The sequence below is a fragment of the Neopelma chrysocephalum genome, unplaced genomic scaffold (assembly GCF_003984885.1).
Source record: "Neopelma chrysocephalum unplaced genomic scaffold, ASM398488v2 Primary Assembly neopelma1_74, whole genome shotgun sequence".
NCBI classification, from domain to species: domain Eukaryota; kingdom Metazoa; phylum Chordata; class Aves; order Passeriformes; family Pipridae; genus Neopelma; species Neopelma chrysocephalum.
This window is the reverse complement of record NW_020897735.1, coordinates 4,456,919-4,477,411: the sequence shown is the minus strand read 5'-3', so window position 1 is coordinate 4,477,411 and position 20,493 is coordinate 4,456,919. Positions and strand designations below refer to the sequence as shown.

The 20,493-nt window shown below is 46.8% G+C and overlaps 1 protein-coding gene across 7 annotated transcripts in view; it reads right to left on the bottom strand.

Annotated features, from left to right (window-relative positions):
* Positions 1-1,385: 1,385 nt before the first annotated feature.
* GOLGA2 (golgin A2) overlaps positions 1,386-20,493 on the bottom strand; it is a 24,653-nt gene continuing 5,545 nt past the window's right edge. The window contains exons 2-28 of one of the 7 annotated variants that reach the window (XM_027687431.1): positions 19,328-19,450; positions 18,894-18,974; positions 15,475-15,609; positions 14,847-14,890; positions 14,660-14,723; positions 14,141-14,200; positions 13,589-13,669; positions 11,828-11,866; positions 11,250-11,312; positions 10,915-11,008; positions 10,173-10,279; positions 9,559-9,617; positions 9,171-9,312; positions 8,060-8,149; positions 7,782-7,889; positions 7,596-7,683; positions 6,750-7,096; positions 5,796-5,909; positions 5,311-5,535; positions 4,957-5,056; positions 4,798-4,874; positions 4,090-4,243; positions 3,887-3,954; positions 3,247-3,349; positions 2,896-3,002; positions 2,558-2,726; positions 1,386-2,456 (exon numbers count right to left, since the gene is read on the bottom strand). In XM_027687431.1, coding sequence (XP_027543232.1) covers positions 2,206-2,456; positions 2,558-2,726; positions 2,896-3,002; positions 3,247-3,349; positions 3,887-3,954; positions 4,090-4,243; positions 4,798-4,874; positions 4,957-5,056; positions 5,311-5,535; positions 5,796-5,909; positions 6,750-7,096; positions 7,596-7,683; positions 7,782-7,889; positions 8,060-8,149; positions 9,171-9,312; positions 9,559-9,617; positions 10,173-10,279; positions 10,915-11,008; positions 11,250-11,312; positions 11,828-11,866; positions 13,589-13,669; positions 14,141-14,200; positions 14,660-14,723; positions 14,847-14,890; positions 15,475-15,609; positions 18,894-18,974; positions 19,328-19,450 — 3,093 coding nt within the window. In that variant the 3' untranslated portion in view covers positions 1,386-2,205. Of the gene's footprint in view, positions 2,457-2,557; positions 2,727-2,895; positions 3,003-3,246; positions 3,350-3,886; positions 3,955-4,089; positions 4,244-4,797; positions 4,878-4,956; positions 5,057-5,310; positions 5,536-5,795; positions 5,910-6,749; positions 7,097-7,595; positions 7,684-7,781; positions 7,890-8,059; positions 8,150-9,170; positions 9,313-9,558; positions 9,618-10,172; positions 10,280-10,914; positions 11,009-11,249; positions 11,313-11,827; positions 11,867-13,588; positions 13,670-14,140; positions 14,201-14,659; positions 14,724-14,846; positions 14,891-15,474; positions 15,610-18,893; positions 18,975-19,327; positions 19,451-20,493 lie in introns of all 7 variants that reach the window. The other 6 variants (XM_027687430.1, XM_027687429.1, XM_027687433.1 and 3 more) reach the window with 6 other exon arrangements.

Sequence of the window (20,493 nt, the reverse complement as noted above, 5' to 3'; positions counted from 1 at the left end):
GAGGTGCAGAGCCAGTGCAGTTTCTCCAGTTTAAAGCTGTTGGGTGGCAGCTGAACAGTAGTTGCTGCTCTTGGTTCACTCCAAGCAAAGGTGAGGTCAGGGAAATGCTCCTGAAGGGAAAAAGGTAAAAAATTAATCTGAAGCTGGGGTCTGGATGTGAAATGTTAGCCAAGAGAAACCTCTCAGCAGTCTGGCTACAGAAAACATTCATGAAAGCTCGTCACTGTCAGGGCAGGTGCTTTCAATAAAGAATTCATTCTTCACTTACCTTTTTCTGGCCTAATTTCAAGGTGATCTGTGCAGAAGAAATACATCTAGTCAGTGTCCCTCTGAATAAGTTTATTCAGAAAGCAAATTTGTAACAGGATTAAGTCACCTCTGCAACAGACCACAGACTTTCTTCACTGGTCTTGTCTCCTTCACAGCACTAAATTCCCAATAAAGATTTATTCCATTTACAATAATGCTCTGTATTAAATCACAGCCCTTCCCCTATTAGTTATGATACAGATTTATGAATGGCTGGAGCAGGCATGAACACTGCAACAGGCTTAGTCTCTCTTCAAAGAATATACAGCATTTTACACAGATACAGTATGTACACACCCCCACTGCTGGGAACTGGGGAGCCCAGTCACTTGTGCTGTGATAGACTGACACCACTCCTGCCATTCAAATGGAGTTCAGAAACCTGCTTCCATCTTCCCCTGGGGGCTCACAGGAAAGCACTAAGTGTGCTCTGTGCTCTTTTTTCAGTTGCATATGGAAATATTGAGATGGACCATTTGAAAAAAAAACAACCCCCACTTAATCTGCCTCTGGCAGTAGAAGAAAAGCTCTCTGTCACGCTGGTGTAAAGCTTCACCAGCTTGGATGTGAAGAAATGAATGGTCTCTCCTGTTGAACAAACACAAAAATTAATTCTGTGTTCCTGTGCTTGCCTCTGTATCTCCACAGGTAACAGGAAGGTGGTGGGTGCTGCTTCAGGCACCAGCCCAGGCTCGTGTTTGATCACACAGCTGGGCTGATCAGGTCCCTTGAACCTCACCTGTGCTTTCCCTTAGAACTCCATTGCTGAAACCAGCCCTCCTGAGAACAGTTTTTGCCTGAAGGCAACTTCGGTAGCAGGATATTCACATGCAGTTCACTTCACCACTTCCACACCCAGATTTGTTTTGCTTCTGTTTCGGGGAGCTCTCTCCTCCCTCCATGTTTTGTTTTCTCCTCAGAATCAGGGCTGTGGCTTCAAGGCAGTGCCAGGTGCTGATGTGTCCCAGAAACTTACACTTGGGCCACAGGATCTTGGTTTCCACCCCTCTACTGCACTCCTTACCAAAATGGGAGAAGAGGAAAGCTCAGGGATGGAGAACTAGAACCCCTAAGAGTCCAGAAATTCAAAACGAAGCATGTTTATTAAGTGGTTTCCTTTTACTTATTTCTCCCATTTCTTAAAATAAATAAAACCTTCAGACACATACAAGTGAAACACATCATCCTTCAAAGTGCAGTTACATTTCCACCCCACTCCCAAGAATCACATAAAGCTTTGTCAAGTAACCAAAACCCCCCCAAGGCCCCCCTCAGTCCCTTCCCCTGGCAATGAGAACACACAGGGCTGGAGGTGCTGCCCTGGAGCCGCTCGCTGGGGGCTCAGAGACTGACGAGCCTGTTCCAAATACAGGTGCAAGAGAGAGGCTGCAGCAGGAAGGGGGGAGTTTAAGATACGTAGTATGAAACAAACCCAACCTGTTAAAGAGTCCAAAGAGTCCATAACCAGAACAAGTTAGTTACTCTGGGAACCCTGGAAGGAACGAGGCTGATGACAGTCATTAGTGACAGATCTGAACCATGGCTCAGTCACGGCTGTGGCAGCAGAGTCTGGGACAAGGGATTAAGTCATTTTGCCCAAAATCATGGACTCCTTTCCCCTCAGCCTGGACCTGGCCCAGGTGATGTGCCAGCACCAGCTGCCTCCCAGGATGAGTTAAGAGTCTGCCTGTACTCCAAGCACACCAAGTAACAGAGAAAAGAGAAAGAGAAGATGAGGTCTGATGCTCGAGTTCCATCTGATGCAATCTCTCTTTACTGATGTCTTTAGGAATCTGTTCTGACCAAGGGCACTGAGCAGAGGTATGGGCACGTACAAGTCAGTTTTAAGTCCTTTCAGGCCCATGGAAAATTGCTGTCAGTCAGATTTAGCACCACTTAAACTACCATGATTTTGACCTCATCGTTCTCATCAGCACGGTAGAAGAAGGGAATGCACGGGTTTTCGGGCAGGGAGCCCAGCCTCTCCTGAGGGTTCTGGATTTCTCTGAGAAGCTGCATTATCTGCTTTGCCGTGGGGTCCTCTTGGTTTGGCTGAGCAGCTTTACTGTCGATAGGGGGGAAACCGGATTGATGAAGAACAGCAGCCTCTTGTTCCGCCTCCTCTGACAGGTTCACCTCTCGTAACCCTGTAAGGAACACAGACAGGGCAGGCAGGTAACTCCTCCCATCCTCACACAACACTGACTCCAAGGGCCATTCCATGCTCAGAGCTGGTCCTGTAGCTCACCTTCTCCGTCGGTGGCATTGAGCTCGATGCGCCTCTCCGCTGGCAGCACTGCTCCCGCCTGGCTGCCCAACAGCTCTGGGTTTTGAGCAGCTGCTACATACTTGCTGTACCACTCATTTCTTTCCCTGACCAGGCGCATCACCAAATCCTGCAGTTCCAGTAGTTTCATCTGCACCAAAGGAAAGGAAAGCCCATGAGATGTTCACCCAACCCAAACACACCCCTGCAGTCTGCAGTCCTACCCCTGTCGCAAATGAACAGCGTGTGAAGGTTTGGACTGTTCAAGTGCTCCCTGGGCCCCCCCTGCTTGGAGCAGTATCACAGGAAAGATTCCTTGCCTTCATCTCTTCCTTATCCTGAGCCAACCTGCTGATATACTCCTCCTTCTCCTGGTGCCTCTGTTTGAGGATAGCCCTTTGACTCTGGTACAGCGCAATGTACTCCCCTGGAAGACAAGAGTCAGGAGTGTCAGCAAGACTGAGGTACAAGTCTTATGGTGAGTACAGTTATGTGGCATGAGGATATAGGAAACCCAGCACTGAATTGGAGACCTAGCCCAGTTAGGCAGCAGTAGGAGACAGGAACTGCTTGGTTGGAGGGCTCCAGCTCCAAAAGCTGTTGGGGACCTTCTGCTCCACATGTAACACACTGAACAAACTTTAGCCTGTGCTGGTGCTGCCTGAACATACCAATGGTATCTGTTTCCCCAGACAGTTGGATGCAGCGGTGCTCCAGCTCCTCCAGACGTTCCTTCAGATCAGCCTTCTCGTGCATCAGCTCTGTGAAACGCAACTGAACACAGAAACTGGGGTCAGTCACATACAGACAACACCTGTGCTAAAGATAACACCCCCTGACAGTGGTCTGAGCCTGGGGAACAAACCCTGCTCCTTTACAGCTTGTTTCCAATCTCATGCTAAAAAGGAACAGAGATAGAGAAAGTGTGAAATGCCATCTCTGCATGAAACAAGGTGTCTTTTACCTTCTCATTGCTGGGGCAGCACAGCTCTGGTCATACTCAGCTCCTGGACTGCAGACCACCCGCTTCACCCCAGCAGGGTGAAGAGTCTGTTTTCAGCTATTTCTTTAGGAAAAGACCACAGGTCAGTGTGGTCACTCCACAGCCTCTAGGGGTGGGAGGGCAGTTACTGCTGCAAGCTTTCCTGTGCTGAGACAGGCTGTGATGAGCTTTTTAGGAAGGAGCTTCTTATTATGGAACATCTGCTACTTATTCCCCTACAATCTGTGTGCTGTGTTTGTCTGACACTGGATCCAAGTCTGGTTGAGCAGAGCAGCAGAGCTGAAACAACGTGAGATCCTTTGCTTTACCTGTAGCTTGTCCATGGCAGTTTTCAAAGCCTCGTGAACCTCCACTGGAACAGTATCCATAACGGAACCTGGAGGGGAAGTGTGCAATGTACAGTTCCTCCTAGGGCAGGATGCACTCACAGGCACAGTACAGAGCAGCCATAGCCAGCTGGCCCAGGCACAGCTCATGGTCACACTGTCCCCAAACTGTGCCAAAGTTTTACCTCCATCCAGCGCGATGTGATGTTGCTGCTCCTGCCTGAGAGCTGTGATCTGCTGCAGGAGGGTTCTGCACTGCTGCTTCTGAGCAGCCAGCTGCTGCCTCAGGCCTTGTCGCTCCTGCTCCACTTGGGACATGGCAGAGGTCACGAAGGTGACCTAAGAAGAATTCCAGAGTGTGCACATTAGTGCTTCCCCTGTGTTCAGCGGGGTCAGTGGTGCATCTCAGGACAGAGTAACAGTTTGCCTCATTTTATTTATGGCTATGAAACCAAAGTACTCCATGACTGTCCTGGAACTGAACCAGGCAGCAGCTACTGTATCTTCTCTCATTTGCAAGCAGTACAAACATGCAGGTTAAATACTGGCTCCCATGATACCTCTTTGACTGCAGTATTGTGACTGTACCTGCAGAAAAATCTAGCAGATATTTGACACCATTTCCAAATTGCTTTCAAACTAAAGAGAACATCATCATCAAAGCCCCATTAAGGAGCTGCTGTGCCAGCTGAGTTGCCTTCATAAGGCAAGCCACTGCCAGACTTCCAGCCTGTTTTGCAAGGATGCTGCAGAAGTCTTGGCTTCTTGCTGCTGTGCACAAGGAACTCCCCTCATGACTGCACCCAGCTGGTAGGATCACAGCTGATAAATGTCCTTTACCGGACATTTCTTTAGAACTAAAACCAAAGGCTTTTATACCCATTAAGACTCACCATTTCTTCATGGCTTTCAAACTTCTCTGGGATCACAAATGAAGGTTTTTGGATTTCTTCATTCATTGCTTCATCATCTTCTGTAAAAGGAGAAAGGTGAACAAGGAGAGAATACCCCAGAGAGCCCAGCTCTACCTCCTCCCTGATGCAGCTACTCACCCTCCAGTTGGTGCAAAATCCTGCCATCCATTTCTGCTGCCAATTGACTGATCTGGGCCTGCAGCTCTTTGTTTTCCTTGGCTACAGCTTCCAGACTTTCCTGCAGGGGAGAAGCAGAAGATCATTGAAACTTAAGCCAGACTGCAAACAGTCACTATTCTTCAGATAGTAGCATCACATACAGACAACACAGAAAAAGTGCTTCTGCTCCAGACAAGCATCATTCACCTGTATGGCACAGGGTGTAATCACAGAACAGCCCACGGTGGAAGGGATTGCAAAAACTCAACCCGACCTTTCACTGAATATTTCACTTTTCCTCCCATCTTTCCACTTGCCCCCTTTTACTGTTACCTTGGTCTGCTGCAGCTCTTTCAGGTGCATTTCCACCGTGACCTTGCCCTGGACCTCCTCATGCTGTAGCCGGTCCATGAGCTGTGTCTGGAGCAGGTACTGCTTGTGCAGCTCCTCCTTCTCAGCTGCAAGCTGCTGGAAGGCCAGGGTGTACTGCTGCAGGTGGCTGTAGCACTGGTCCCGCTGCTCCTGCAGGCCCCGGGCCTCCTGTGTCTTCAGCTCCAGCTGAGAGAACAAGATCAAACCACCACATCAAACCCTTTTCTGCCAGAAGCATGATCCAAGCTGTCAACATTGCCCCAAAGCCACCAACCAGGCAGGCAGCCACCATCTGCCCCCACATGCTGGTTGCCCACATCAGGCAGCAGACAACAGGGGAAGGCTCCCAGCTTGATCATTACAATGCCTGTTTCCATCCTTCCATCAACGTTTGGGAAGTTGCCAGCAGCTTGCACCGGCCCTGCCATCCCCCTGCTGGTGCTCACCGTCTCTTTGAGCTCCCCCAGGTTCTCCTGCAGCTGCCCAAGCTTCTTGGCCAGCTCCTTCTTTACGTGTTGCTCTGACTGTAGGGCACTTGTAACCTCCATGTTTTCATTTGTCTGCAAGACAAACACCACTGTGGAAGGAAACTGCCCCAGCCACCACAAAACACAGGCTGTCAATAAACCATGTGCATTCCTGATACAGTGGGGTGCCATCCCTTGTGTTACTCTAAGCTGTAATTAAAGGCCATATATTGACTGTTCAGGACAGTAAATAACTTACAGAAAGGATCAGAAGATGGGAGAAGAGCAAGGAAGAGCCAGGGGAATCAGTGTTGGGACAGTGCCAAGAAGAGGCCTGGCACATCATACAGCCTGTCAGCTCCCAAGCAGATGGGTGGTGTGAATATCCCAAACAGAGCCACAGACATTCAAAAACAAGTTCAGAAAGGACTAAAGAAAAAAATCAGCAGCCAGACCATGTGTCAGGCTGCCAGGGCCCCAAAGGGGAAGGTGTTATATTGAAAGAAGCAAAGCAAGAGTAAGGATTCAGCTCCAGGATGGGTAAGAATGAATGACAGCAGCAAGAAAGATTGCTGAGAAATTCCTCATGGGTAAATACAGGAAACAGGAAATGTGTATCCAGTTAAAAGGGCAGGAGGAATACTCGGGGACAGAAACAGCCTGACTGCCAGGGGAGGAGAGGGAAAAGGAAACTGCTCTGGACACAGAGATTGGTTTCACCTTTCCAGAGCACTTGAGGGAGTAAGGAATTACAGGGAACCTCGGAATTACAGGGAACCTCTTGGCATGGTGTTGTATCTCAGAAGACACAGAATCCATAGCGTCACAGGACAAGAGAGGGATAAGTGCTTCTGCCAGTTTTTCACATTTGCACTACTAAAGGATTTCCCCAGTGAGGGAAGCAGTGGGAAAAGATGCACAAAAGAGACATACCAGTTTGACAAACCCATTCTGCAGCTCAGCCAGCTGCTCCTTCAGATCCCGGTTCTGGCTCAGTGCCCTGCTGATGGTGGCCTTGTCACTCTGCATGTCCTCCAGGATCTGCTGCCTGTCCACAGACTCCTCGTTGTAGCGCTGCACAGCCTTCTCCAGCTCCAGCAGCCGCTCCTCCTGCTCCTGGTTCAGGTGGCTCAGCTGCTCATTGTCCCGGACCTGGGCCTGGTACTGCCCCTGCAGCTCCTCCTTCTCCTGCTGCAGCCTCTGGATCTCCTCCTGCAGGCTGAGCTCTGCTGCCGTGGGCCCCGGCGGGGAGGAAGGCTCCACATCCATGGGCTTCACTGCTGAGGAGATGGAATCACAAGCAGCTCAGTCACAGGGTAAATCCTGGGTAATACACATCCCTGTTGGGTACACAAGGCACACCCCAGCCTGTAGGGCTCTCTGACCCAGAAGGGATCACCAGCTGCAGTGTCCAGTCCTCGGTGCACAGCACTGAGAGAGGAACAAAGGAGCAAACCTACCCCAAAACCAAGCACAGCATCCTCCTGTCTGCTGCTGAATCCCCCACAGCCCTAGCAAGAGCATCCTGCCTTCCCAAACTCCTGGGCCAGAGAGGCCAACAGCACAGTCAGGCAGGTACTACAGGCAGAATCAGGATGCTGGGCCATTCACTGCAGGAATTCCTTTGCTGTTTGCCAGGAGAAGAGGGTTCTAAGGGTCAGCTGGCCTCCAGCTGTCTTCACAGCTTCACACCCATGTGTGTGTGGAAGCACCTGCACAGCAGGACAGAGTTATCCAGCTGGCACTCTGCAGTGGGAAGCCCCACTTTGGAAGCCCTACCTGATGCGCTCATCAACTCTGTAATGTTGGCTTCCAGCTCCCGAATTTGGGCCATATGTTTCTCCTTCTCCTCTGCCATCGTGTGGACCTGCAAGGCCACACGAGTCAAAATTAGAACAACGTTCAGGGTGCATCTCCTGCAGCCTGTGTTTGTCCAGAGCAGTGTGACCCTGCCCCTGGGGTTACCTGCTCAGAGAGCTGCTGCACCCGCTGCTGCCAAATGCTCCCCTCCTCCTTCAGTTTCTCTACATACTGATCCCTTTCTGCCTGGAGCTGCTGAAGTGACTCTGAGAGCTGTTCAAGGCAAAATCAAACACAAAGAAAATCACATTGGCTGAATAAATTTGGCAGTGACTGCTTAAGGGATAAAGCTTGAAGAAAGCAAAGCTCAGGCCGCATTTTTCTGCCACACAAATTTCTTTACAGACATCAAGATCTGGATTGTATTTCATACAACCTCTTACCTGAGCAACCTGGGCTTCCAGGCTCGCCTTCTCCTCCAGAGCCATCTGCAGCTGCTGGTTTGCATCCAGACTCCCTGTCTGGTTTGAGAACTGTCAATAAAAATCAGAAATTTGAAGCAAAATGTTAATACTCAGTTCCTGCATAGCCTTTCCCCCGACAGTAACCTGCCACAAGATCCACATTGTAACCTTCTACAGTTCTCCAAAGTGCTCCAACTCACAGTGAAGTTCAATGTGAAGAAAAAAAAGGGGATTAAAATTTTTAAAGCTTAAGATATTAAGCCTGTGAAACAGGCTGAACTGGGCAGCTCCTCCCTACCAATTTTACACTTACTGATTTTTTTTTAATTAAGAAAATAGGACTTAATCAAACTTTGGCTCAGAAACTCTGCATTTCCAGAGTCTGCATTACACAGACAGATCAGATGGTATAAAAGTCTGTGACCTTAAAAGTTGTCAAACATGTCAGGAATTTAAAGCCAATGTCTGGAACATGTCAGTGGACTAAGCAGCAAGGCTGATTCAGTTGAGGCACAGTACTTTTCCCAGAAGAGCAGCAGTTGGCTTTCTTTCAAGGGTAACTTAAGCCACTGTCTAGGAGTAAAAAAAAAGAGCATTTTCTTCCCTCCCAGGCCCAGGGTAACACCAGGCTTGCTCTCTGACCTGCTAACAGCTTGCTCCATGCAGTTCCTTTCTAACTGGCTGCTTCTCCTAACTTTCCCCAGCTGACTTCCAAGCTGCCACTGTCCAATCCAGCTTCTTCTGCTTGGGTGGGTACAAACACCACCCCTACTCAGCTGGTTACTCAGTGAGACTGCACAGCTGAGTAACCAAAGTGCTGAGCAGATACAAGCTGAAAAGTCACCATATTTCCTCACTTGGTGCATTCAGTCACCCCCTCACACTGTACAACACTCTTTTAGCAGACCAATGTCACAATGTTTTTAAAGCTACTGCTCCAACTCCTTAGATTAAAAACTTTCTGCTCCTCCAAGGCCTCACTGAAAGGATGTCTTGATGAGTTTTTGTGCTTTCCTTTAAAGCCAAGACTTAAGTCTTGCCCCCTCTCTCAGAAGGAAGTCTGACAATGATCAGTGTGATCTGCCCTCACCTGTTGAATCATCAGTTCAGCCATTTCCAGTTTCTTCTGCAAATCTTCCACATCCAACTTCATAGCTGAGTTCTGGGACACCAGTGAATGAACTTTCTCTGACAGCTCCGAATTCTGCTGCTTTATTTCCTCGCTACTTTTGCTGAAACAAACAAAAAATTAAAGTGGCACCACTGCATGTACTCTGGGTCTGCTGATGTCCAGGTCACAGATCTACAGTCCAGTGCTTCTTGGCAGCTAGAATCACAGAAATGTCACATCTAGTGGCTACTTTTTTTGTAATTGAATATCCAACCTCCCAAGTCACCACTTGTAGTCTGTGCCCCTTGTTATGTTTTGGGGCTCTCTTAGAAGAGTCCTACTGCAGTAATGAGCAGAAGGGACTTACCTTCGTTTGTACAGTTCCATTTTCAGGTTGTCTCGCTCCTTCACTAGCTCTTTATTATGCTGGAGAAAAAAAGAAACTATTGATGCATCTACAGACTTTAGCCAAACAAAAGAAATTTAAAAAATACTTCATTTCACCTTTAACAGATCAGCTAAACCAGAAAAGGTCATAACTTTAGCAAAAACCTCAGGACAGGTTTGCTTAGAACCACCTGAATTTGCCAGGAATAAGTGTGCTCAGTCTCTTCAAATGTGATGCTACTAATGGAACAAGGTTATTTCTGCAAACTTCTGGATTAGTATCAATCCTAAAGTGTGCATTTGATGGAGAATTCTGTGACAAGGTCTCTGTGTTGTGTGAAGCTGCCAGACTAACGAAATGAGGTGTCATATCTGAAGACAGCAACTGGACCATATGGTTAGTGGTCACAGAAACCTGAGTGAAGTTTGCCTTGATCATGGAGAATATAGGGCTTTACAAGGTTAATTAACAATTAACAGGGTTAATTTCTGCCTCTTCTCTAAGCAGGGACTACAGGCTTTGCAGCAGTGTAGTAATAAGCAAACAGCCAAAGGCAGAGCTGCTGGTTAAGCACAAGCAGAGGTGACTCTTACCTTCTCTGACTGTTTTTGCTGCATGGAGATGGAGGACAAGGTGCGTTCCAGCTCCGACACCCGCTGGCGAGATGAATGTAAACGGGCAGCGAGGCTTTCAGCTTCCCCTGCACAAGTCAGAGCACAGGCAGTCACAGCTACACCACAAAGAGCTTTTTGGAACTGGCTGAACAGCACTTTCTACTTTGTCAACAAGCTCTTCAGGCAGCACAGAGCTTTGTGTATCAGCAGAACTGGTTCCTGGCTCTACAGGTGATTCACTAGCAGCTCTGGAAGCAAAGCTCTCTGTAACTACCTGCCTCACTTTTAGAGGGAGATGATGAAACTTCCTTTGCAGAACAATAGACAATATTTGTTTGGGGGATTTTTTCCTATTAGAATAAATTGCTCAAATGTAGTTCAGAATAAAAGGCTTGGGTAAAACCTACATTAACATGACAGCTGTGTGGGAGGGAGGGCGGAGAACAGGAACAAAGTTTTAAAAGAATCAGAAAAGAACAGTCTGGGGTAGTCACCAGGCCCAACAGAGCTGACAAGGCTTTAGTGATGCACAAAAGAACCTCAACTGCCATGGGACCAACATGCTCCCATTTGGATGATGACAGCAGCAGTGCCAGTGCCAAATCCTGCTCACTGAGGAGTCAGGGAGTGCTGTGAGCTGGCTGCCAGCAACTGTCATGCCTGTGACTTGAAACCCACAGTGTAACCACCAGCTCGGGCTGCAGTGCTCACAGTCACTCACCTGACTTCTGCCGTGCGGCCTGCTGAGTGTGTCCAAGGGCTGTCTGCAGCTCAGACTTCTCAGACACGAGAATTCCAATAGTCTGGATGTGAACCTTTGGGAAAGGAAAACCGGCTCAGCACAAAACTTCTTTGCTTGTCACTGCAATTCCACTGTTGCCACAAAAGGGTAATTCAGTAAAGGGCTCCTGCAGTTAAGTACAGTCTGGCTGACCAACACTCTCGGTTTTCCTGAAGGAATGGACTCATGGCTTCCTTCCATGTTAAAGACTGAGTGGTCACTAATCAGAAAACAGCAGAAGCCAGGTGACTACTGTAATGGAGGCTCTGCCTTACCTGTAGCTGTTCCCTCAGGGCTGCTTGCTCTTTAGAAAATTTCTGTTCAAACTCCTTCTTTTCCTGTAGAAACAAATTATGCTTATTCAGCACAAACAGGCAACTAGTTAACCCCTGATGTTTTATGTCAAACTAGAAAAGTAGGGATTCATTGGCAGTATCTCTGGCATGTAAATGATACCAGTATTTTTAAAGACACAGCTCATTTTCCATTATTTGAGCTACTTAAATCATTTTTCCATCCCAGAACAGCAGTGACAGCACAGCACAATCACTGCAGTACAAACGTGGCAGTGTTGGAATGGAAGCTCCTGGCAAGAACCTAAACTGTAACCTCCTGCTCCCACTGCACTCCTCCAACTTGAGTATTTAAATATTAGCTTTGGTCAAAATAAGGACACTGCCTGCTGAGCCAAATCATGAACTCAAAATACTCAACCTGATGCTACAAATGAAACTGAATCTAACATGAGACAAGATCACACACTCCTGTGCCACAGTCCATGACTCTTTATACTCCTTAGAAACACAGATACCTATTTCTGTATCTATGTATCCAAAAATAGGACACACTTTACCTTCTCCAGCTGATTCATTGCTTCTTGGTTCTGCTGTTTCTACGGAAGAAAATTGATGCACCAATATTAAGAGAAAATATTCTCATACTGATGAAACATTTTCACTTTGACAAATTAGGATAATATGCCTGATTAATGCAAAAAGAATTTCCATTTCTGTAGAAGACCAGGAAGTTGATCTCAGCTATTAAAAGTAAGAGATTCGGGGCTCCCTTCATTAATACACTTGATATCTTTTTCATTGCTCAGTACATTATGACAGTTCTTCTCCAGTACCTCTGTTGAAATCCCTGTATGTTCCTATCTGAGCATCCAGCAACTTCAGTTAAACTTGCAATATCCCACATCTGTGCAATTAACCATAGTCATCCTGGTGTATTAGGACAATCACCAAAACCACTTTAAATAAAAAATAAATGGTCTTTTCCTTTAAATAATTCCCTAGACCTTTATCCCAGTTAGCAACTGGCCTCTAAGTCATGCAGAGCTGCACGTACGTTGGCAGGCTCCCACCAAGGTGGTATGAGAGAGAGCTGGAGCCAGATGCAAGGAAAGGGATAATTCTGTCCCAGCCAATTTCAATCTTATGGGTGAAGAACTGGAGATGTGTGACGGCACATGGTGAATCTGCAGGTATGGAGTGAAGGAGACAAAAGTGGCAGCTACCAAACCCTGCAGCTGTTTGCCCTTTGCTGCTCTTGTCCCCCTGGCAGTTTTCTCACAGATGCCTCATAAGTAACTAAATAATTAGTATTTTTTCCCCCTCCCCAAATAATGAGTATTGGCCAAGCTGTTTCTTTCTACCACTACTTCCTTCAGTGCATTTTGAAACATGACTACAGATGGAGGGGGGATGAGGTTTTGATTTAGCAATGCCAGCACACAACATAATCAGGAAAAGCAAAGGCAAGAGCACAAATGCAGCAAAGGTCCTAGAGAGCTCCAGGCAAATAGAAAAGCTGGCAAACAAGGAGAATCCTGGGTGGGCAATGCACTATACCTCTGTAGCCCAGCTAAAACACAAAAAGAAACAGAATGGAACAAAAATAACCCAAAACCAAAAATAAAACAAAAAGAGGGGTCGTGGGGTACACTGGGAAATGACGAACTTTGGGAAAAGCGTAGTTTTAGGGAGGAACAAAATGGGGAAAAGTATTTCACACAAGAAAGGCTCTTTTCAGCCTGAAACAGGTCCACTTAGCTGCATTTCTTGCGGTGTTAAAGCTGAAGGCTGAAAAGCAGCAGCAGGAATCCATGCAGGCCACAGGACAAAGCAGTTCATTCATTGTGCCAAGAGAAGCTGAGGATATGATCAGAAAACAGCCCCAGGCTCTCTTGGACCTATTGCTCCCACTCTGCTGATAAATTTAGAACAGCATCACCACCTGCAGAAACAGGTTTTCACATTGCTGCCAGCACCAGAACTGTGTATTTCAAGGATTCAGACCAGGACCAGAAATAGCTGTTTTATCAGGATGCTTATCATCCAGGGACAGCATGAGGAGATCAACAGAGCCCACTTTAATGGAAACAGCAAAATTCTGTCTCTGCTTCCTCACGTGAGCCAACACACTCACGAGTGGCCTTAGGCTTTGATCCTCCTCCCAGGTTTTCCATACAGCCCATTTTGTTCCTTACAAAGTGCTGTGTGAGCAGCCTTCCTTGTGGCACTGTGAGGGAACCCGTAGCCTTGCAGACACCCAGAGAGCGTGGAGGAGCAGCAAAGACAATGTCAAACTGGTTGGTTGGATTGTTTCTTACCAATTCCTCTATCTCTGTAACGAGCTGTTTGTTAGTTAGATTGCTGGAATCCAGGGCTACTGCCAGCTCCTGGTAACGTGTCTGACGGGCACATGCATACAGGAGAAAAAGGAAGGAGCAGAAGAGGAGGAAGGGGGGGAAAAAAGCAATAATTAAAAAGGACAGAAAAATAAATCATTATCACAGTTTGATATAATCAGATTCTCCAAACAAAACAAAATCTGTGGTTTCAACAAAAGCAGCTGGGATGTCAACCTATTTTATCCGTTTCTGCTGAGGCTTCATTTTGACATAAAAGTGAATCAGAAATAAGAACTGCAGTTGCATGAAAGCCAGATTATCCCCAGTCCTCAAACTGGGAACACCTCCAATACCTGCCTCTGACTGCTGTGACCACAACTACCCAAGCACCAGGTGACACTAGACAGTGATGGATGTGACCTGTGCATTCTGTTAGGCCTCACTAACACTGCTGGAAGCACAGAGTCCCAACAAGGGATCAACAGCAGCAAATGATAAGAAAAAAAACATGACAGACTGAGAACAACTTACTTCCATTTCCTTAATATTTGTGGAAGAAACAGCACTTTCTCCATTCACATACGATGTAGACTAGAAGTAAATCAGTGAAGTAAGTCAGTTTTTGTCCCCAAGGCAACAAATCACTATTAAGTAAGAACCTACTATAACAATAACACTCCTTATAGCACCTGTCACTTCAACCAACCACACACAGGCAGAGGAAACACTTTTCTGGCTCAGGATAGACCTGGCTGCCCCTATTGACAAGCTGATTTGAATTATGCAGATTGAATTCAGATTCTTTTCCACTAAATCTTCCCATGAATATATGCAATTCATTCATCCCACTCTGCTTTTCTTCCTACTGCTGAAATCCTACATTGCTAAAACAGGATTTTTTGCTTTTCAATGCTTAAATATCATATGGTTTAGTAGGATGGCTGCAGACATCTCTGAGATTGGAGAGTGTTTCCTTGAGCTGGCTGCTTAAAGCTCCACATCAAACACCAGGAGAATTAATGCAAGAAATGGATGAAAAGGAGGTCATACCTGGGAAACCAGGCCATTGAGTTGTTCAGACAACTGGCGGAGACTTTCTGTTGATGAGAAAGACCTGGGAACAAAGACCTCACAATGAAAACCTCTCCCAGGGAACTGTCCAAATCAGCACAGCACTGGGCAGGAATAAAACCTTAATTTGTTGGGGTCCTGCTGCAAAGCCAACACAGGCACTCACCTGTTCTCATCCAGAGCATTTTTATGATCCCCAGCTTCGTGAATCTGTGGATTGAAACACAAAAACTTACAAGCCTGTAAAAGAAGATGGGAGTCACATTTATGAATGTGTCACGAACACTTGATTACACCTGGGCTCAGGTTCCACAGCTCCTGTAATTACTGTTTCCCAAAGGAAGATGAACTGAAAACCACCAACCCATTCCTGGCTTACACATCACTTCTGGGTAGTGTGAGTCTGGGTTTCTTGGAAAAGAGAAACTCAAGTGTCACAGGCTTTATGTTTGCTGTTACTACTCATCAGTATAATCAACACTTTGCTGAAAAAACCTTCAACTGAATCACAGATTGCTCTGACTGGAGACCTTCTGTCTTAGTAAGAGTACTTTTCGATAATGAATAGGAGAGAAGGGGAAGGAAAACAGCTTTGGAAGCTGCAGGGAGACATCCTCTCTCTGCTCTCACAGACACATTGTGACTGGATGGAGAGTGGAGAACAGAGTACTTTTAACAGGAGAAAATCTGAACTACTCATGTCATATTTATGAAGATCATCTTTCTCCACACAAACGTGGCATCAGTAACCAACGTTCAACGTTCAATGGCAATATTGATGATAATTCACAAACCTGTGTCAGCTGCATGCTCTCAGGAGCAGGCAGAACAGAACCACAACTAGGGAGGCTGTTGCTGTTAGAGAGCACAGGGACATCGGGAGCAAGCGGCTCAGCACTACGAGTGGCAACATCACTGTCAAAGTATGCCTGTCACAAAACACAGCACAGGATTACAGCCTTCATGCAAAGTGGACAAAAACACACACAACACAAACACATCACCTTGTGACCCGCCTGTGAAAACCAGACAGATGTGAACAATCAATCGTTTAGGAACATGTGGAAGGGATCCTGTGTTCTCCCCAGAGCAAGCAGGTGACTGTAACCATGGACAAACAGTGTTCCAGAGCTGGGCCCTCACATGTGCCATAGTCCAATTCCCTTCTTTAACACAGGGCAATAATGTCACCCAGCTGTAAGTTCACACATGAGATTCACTGCAAAAGATTCACCAAAAAGCAAGTGAGGGCAAAGCCAGATGTCACTGTGCTTTGAAAAACACCACTTTAGAGCCGTGCCTGGGGAAAACACAGGTCACTGAATGCAAATGAAGGTGGAAATGAACAGGTTAGTGACTACTTGAGAACTGGGCTAGTCAAACTCAAGTGCTCCATCTAAAACTCAGTGAAATCTGTGGCATGCCATGAACCCCAGTTTAGAAACAGGACATTTATGAACAGGCCAAAGGGAGGTGGCTGGGAGCAGGTGCCCATGGCCCTGCTGCAACTATGGATCCCATGACTAGAAGAATCCAAACAGAAAAGAGAAGGGCCAAAACACTATTTCTGGACAGCAATGCAAGTTCCCATCCAGCCCTTGTGGGAGGACAAATGGCATCTGATGCCCCCTCTACCAAGCCACAGTAAACTGGACTTTCAATCTCTTGCACAGCATCCCAGAGCCATAAAGGCCCAACAGTGCTCTCATGTTTTATGGCAATTTGTTTGATTTCATCATCCATCTCCAGTAAGTCATCACTTAAAACCAGCACAAAACAGATGAGATAATCGTTCAACATTCAACCACACCAATACACTGCAGCTCTCTGCCAATTCCACCTGGAAAAGTTCCCTCTTATTTCAGTCACTTCCTTCTTGGCATTAACAGGAAACAAGAAATCTCCCTCTCTTGGCATTCCCTGTTTACCTGCTCAGCACTTCACTCATGAATCCAGCAGCAAGGTTAATACAGCAACAGTGAAGACAGATTTAATGAAAACAGTAAGCTGCAAGACTGCAGAGGGAAACAGAATTTTCTGCATTTCTTTTTAGCAGGACAGATACTTGTGCCCTCAAGGAGCAATACATGTTAGGTGCTTATAGGAAGGTGAGGAAATCCCTCACTTCTTCCAGCTAAAGGTTACTTCACCTTCATCAGTCAGATGCTCACCAATATAAACATCAGAGGGACAGGAGGAATTCCTTTCCCAGCACATCTCGAAAATTTTTCCTTAATTTCTTCTGATCAGGACATTCTTTTAGCTCAATGCTTCAAGATGCAAAAACCAGTAACGTGCCTTAACCACAAGAACTCCTTCCTTCTGCCTTCACAATGAGCAGTTTTGAAATAAACTTCCAAAAAAACCCCCGAACTATTTGAAGAACTGAATTTGTTGGAAACTGAAAGCATTAGGAGCAAAACATTTATATGGAAATTATGCATTGTGAGCTTCCAATAATATAGAATAAAAAGTAATTCTGCTCAGCTTAGCATATAGGAGGGTCTGTTTGCTTTCACACAAAGGCCCCTATTTTGCTGGTTTTTCTGTGTTTCAGAGCCAAGAAGGCTGAAGTGGGTGAGAAGGGAGGGCTCTGCCTCACATCAGACACCAATGGCAGCAGCAGCTCAGCTGCCAAGGATCAGCTTTTCTGCCCTATTAGCATCCAGCTCCTGAACAGCATTTTCCTGACTCAGGGCTTTTACAAGACAGCAACCGGAAAGAGAAACCTTTCTTTACATATATATTGCAATTAAAGACTAGTTTTCAAATTATTCCTAAAACCCCAGGCACAACAAACCACAAATTCCATAACAGCCAATCACATCTCTAAGGAAAAGAGGAAAAAAAAAAGGGGAAAACAAGAATGAACTGAGTAATAAATTCTCCATTTGCAGAACAGGACTGAAGCTGCAGACACAGGTAGGCCTTCACTGCAAGGCCAAACATCACCTCAGCAACAGCCCTGGACCACCCATCTTCATCACAGCCTCCAATGTGAAACAAGTCTCTTTTTCTGAGATTTAAATTACAATGAGCTTATTAGTGTAAACTGAAAATAGTTCCAGGACAAGAGTGACACTTCAGTCACAACACAGGTTTTCTGAGGCTGGAGAGGCACACCCAGCACCCCAAAGCTGGCAGTGTGTCCTCACAACACTCAAGTTCTACTGATATAGAACCTATACAGTCCAGCTGGAGGAACTCTGTGTTGGACAGAACAGCTGCTGTATTATCACACCAAAAAAAAGAAGAAAAAGGACACAAAGGCAATTCAGAGTGAACTCCATTCCATCTTGCAGGTTTCACTGCATCTATCAGGTATCCCATGTGATTACTATAGTTATATTTATTGCTGGAGACCCATGGATATGCAGTAAATATAATAACGAGTTACTTCATGACAACTACATTGAAACAACGCTACCAAAATGATGCAAGTGAAAATTAAAAGCAGGGCTTTGGTACAACAAAATTGGAAGAACACCGTGGCCTACAAAATTTGACTTCCCTGAGTTGCTATCACAATTTGAGCCTCATTTAAATAAACTGACTGTCTGAAAACCAGTATTTTAAAAAGTATTTTTAAAAAGCTGTTTGTTCATGTTTGCTCCTGAACATGTTTCTATCCCTTCTTGGCACACTTCCTGCCCTTTCCTCTTCAGTATCTTGGGAATGTGAATACAGTAAAGCCTGTACATGCTTGGCTTTGAAGTATCTGACTTCCTGCCCAAGCATATTTAAACCCACAGCACTTGCCAGACTGTACATCACCTGTGCCAGTTCCATTGCCTGTCATAACATGGGTGGCTGGAATAACCTGACAGGGCAGCTCCCTGCCTGGAGATGAGCAGAAACGTGCCCTTCAGAAACCAGGCTCCAGGAGACAAAGCAATGACACTCAGAGCAGGAGAAATACAGGCTAAGAAAGCACTACCTCCTCCTGTTTTCCTCAAAGCTCAGCTGTCTCAAGGAAGACTTTTTGACAAAGTTCACTTTTCCATGTGTTAAGTTTGACACAAACCAGGAGGAAACAAGCACAACGGAAACACAAAGAGCTCCATGTTAAGAAAAACAGCAACAGAACTGAAGCAACTGACAATGGATGTGTGAGGACAAGGCTCCACCCCGAAGGTGGAGGTCAGTGTGGACAGAACCCGAAGCATGCGGGAGGGACAGCGAGTCACTGCGAGGGACACGAGCACTGCCTCACCTTCCTCTTGTCCAATAAGGGTATGGCTACCCCATTGGAGCGGTTAAGGTCTGACACCAGCACCTTCAGAATGTTCTGAATCTACAGGAGGCGAAAGAAAAGGGGAAAGAGAAACGGCTCAGAGAAGGACAGAGAGAAAACATCAATCAAAGGCAGCCAAAGAGCCAGGCTCGTCCAGAGCAAACACCTCAAAACAGCAGCTCTGGGCACACACAGGGCACGGTCACCACCACTTTGGACAGACCCCGGTTCCAGCTGCACCTTCCACCACTGGAAGGTTGGCAGCTGCCAACTACTGTAGGACACTTCATACGGCATCTACACCACTCAGCTGTTACAGCAGCACAACCACTTCCCAGCTCCACTCAGGTTGTCCAGAAAGCCAAAGAGCAGGGAGGTGGGAAATGATTTAAGAGAAAGAATGAGGCACTCACGTTCTCTGGAGGCTGCTGGTCATCGGTGGTGGGAGTGGAGGGTCTGCTGCCTTCTTTAGTTTTGCGTTTTTTCTTAGTTCCTGCAGCTGCTCCAGGGCTGTTCTTCTGCTGGTATTCCTTCAGCTGTGAACAGAAGAAGAGTCTGAAGTCCAAAAATACATGCCTTCTATAATGTCAATACAACCCCAAAACTTAACTCTATTGGCTAATAATACAGATCAAGTGTAAGGACAAGTGAAATGCTCTTCCATGAGTTTGCCCCTCTGGGAAAAAAATCAAAACAAACCCAGAGAAGGATAAAGTAAGATCTAAAGTGATGGGTTTATGACAAGAGCATTAGAGTTGTAAAACTTTTGTTTACAGCTACTGCTATTCTTGGGAAAAAAATTCATACTCCACAGTGCAACTATAAGGCAATTAAAAGCACTATTTTTGGAGCTTTTTAGCGTTACAACTAAGAGCAATAAGGCAAAATTAATAAAAGGCAATTAATCCTGCATGCAAAGTGAAAAGGCACTGCCTGACAGTAAGATCTGCTGCTGCACGAAAGATTTTATGAAGGAAGACTGCAATCCCCACAGGCAGGCAACGCATTAGTACAGACACTGCAACAACTAAGGGGAGAAACAATCTACAAATGATTTTTTAATCACAGCCACTTGGCCCAGGAAGTGCCGGTCTGATAAGCTGTAACTCGAGTCCCGGCAGCGTTTCTGTGCAATTCCTGCCCACCTGAGCCCCGAGCGGGCCGGTGCCGGGGTTACGGATGTAAATACCGAGCCGCCGGCCGGGCAGGGCACGGCGGGGCAGCGGGGACGGGGCAGGACGGAGGAGGATCCCATCACTGGGAGCATTTCAAAATGGAAGCCTGAACTGCTCCAGGACACTTTGCCGTGCCTGTGACTTTGACACGGACGGGACGGACGGGGCCGGGCCGCCCCAAGGGAAAAAAATATGGGAAAAAAACATGAAAAAATAATTAAAAAAGGAAGCGGGGGGCAGGAGAGGGGACATGGGACTCCCACATAGCACCGCGGCCGCCCAGGCCCGGCCTCGCCCTGGCCGCCCGCCGAGAAGGCCGGGCCGCAGCCCCGACACCCGCGGGCTCCCGCGGCCCCTCCGCGGCCCGGCCCAGAGCGAGGGGGCGGCGGCCCGGCCCGCGCCCC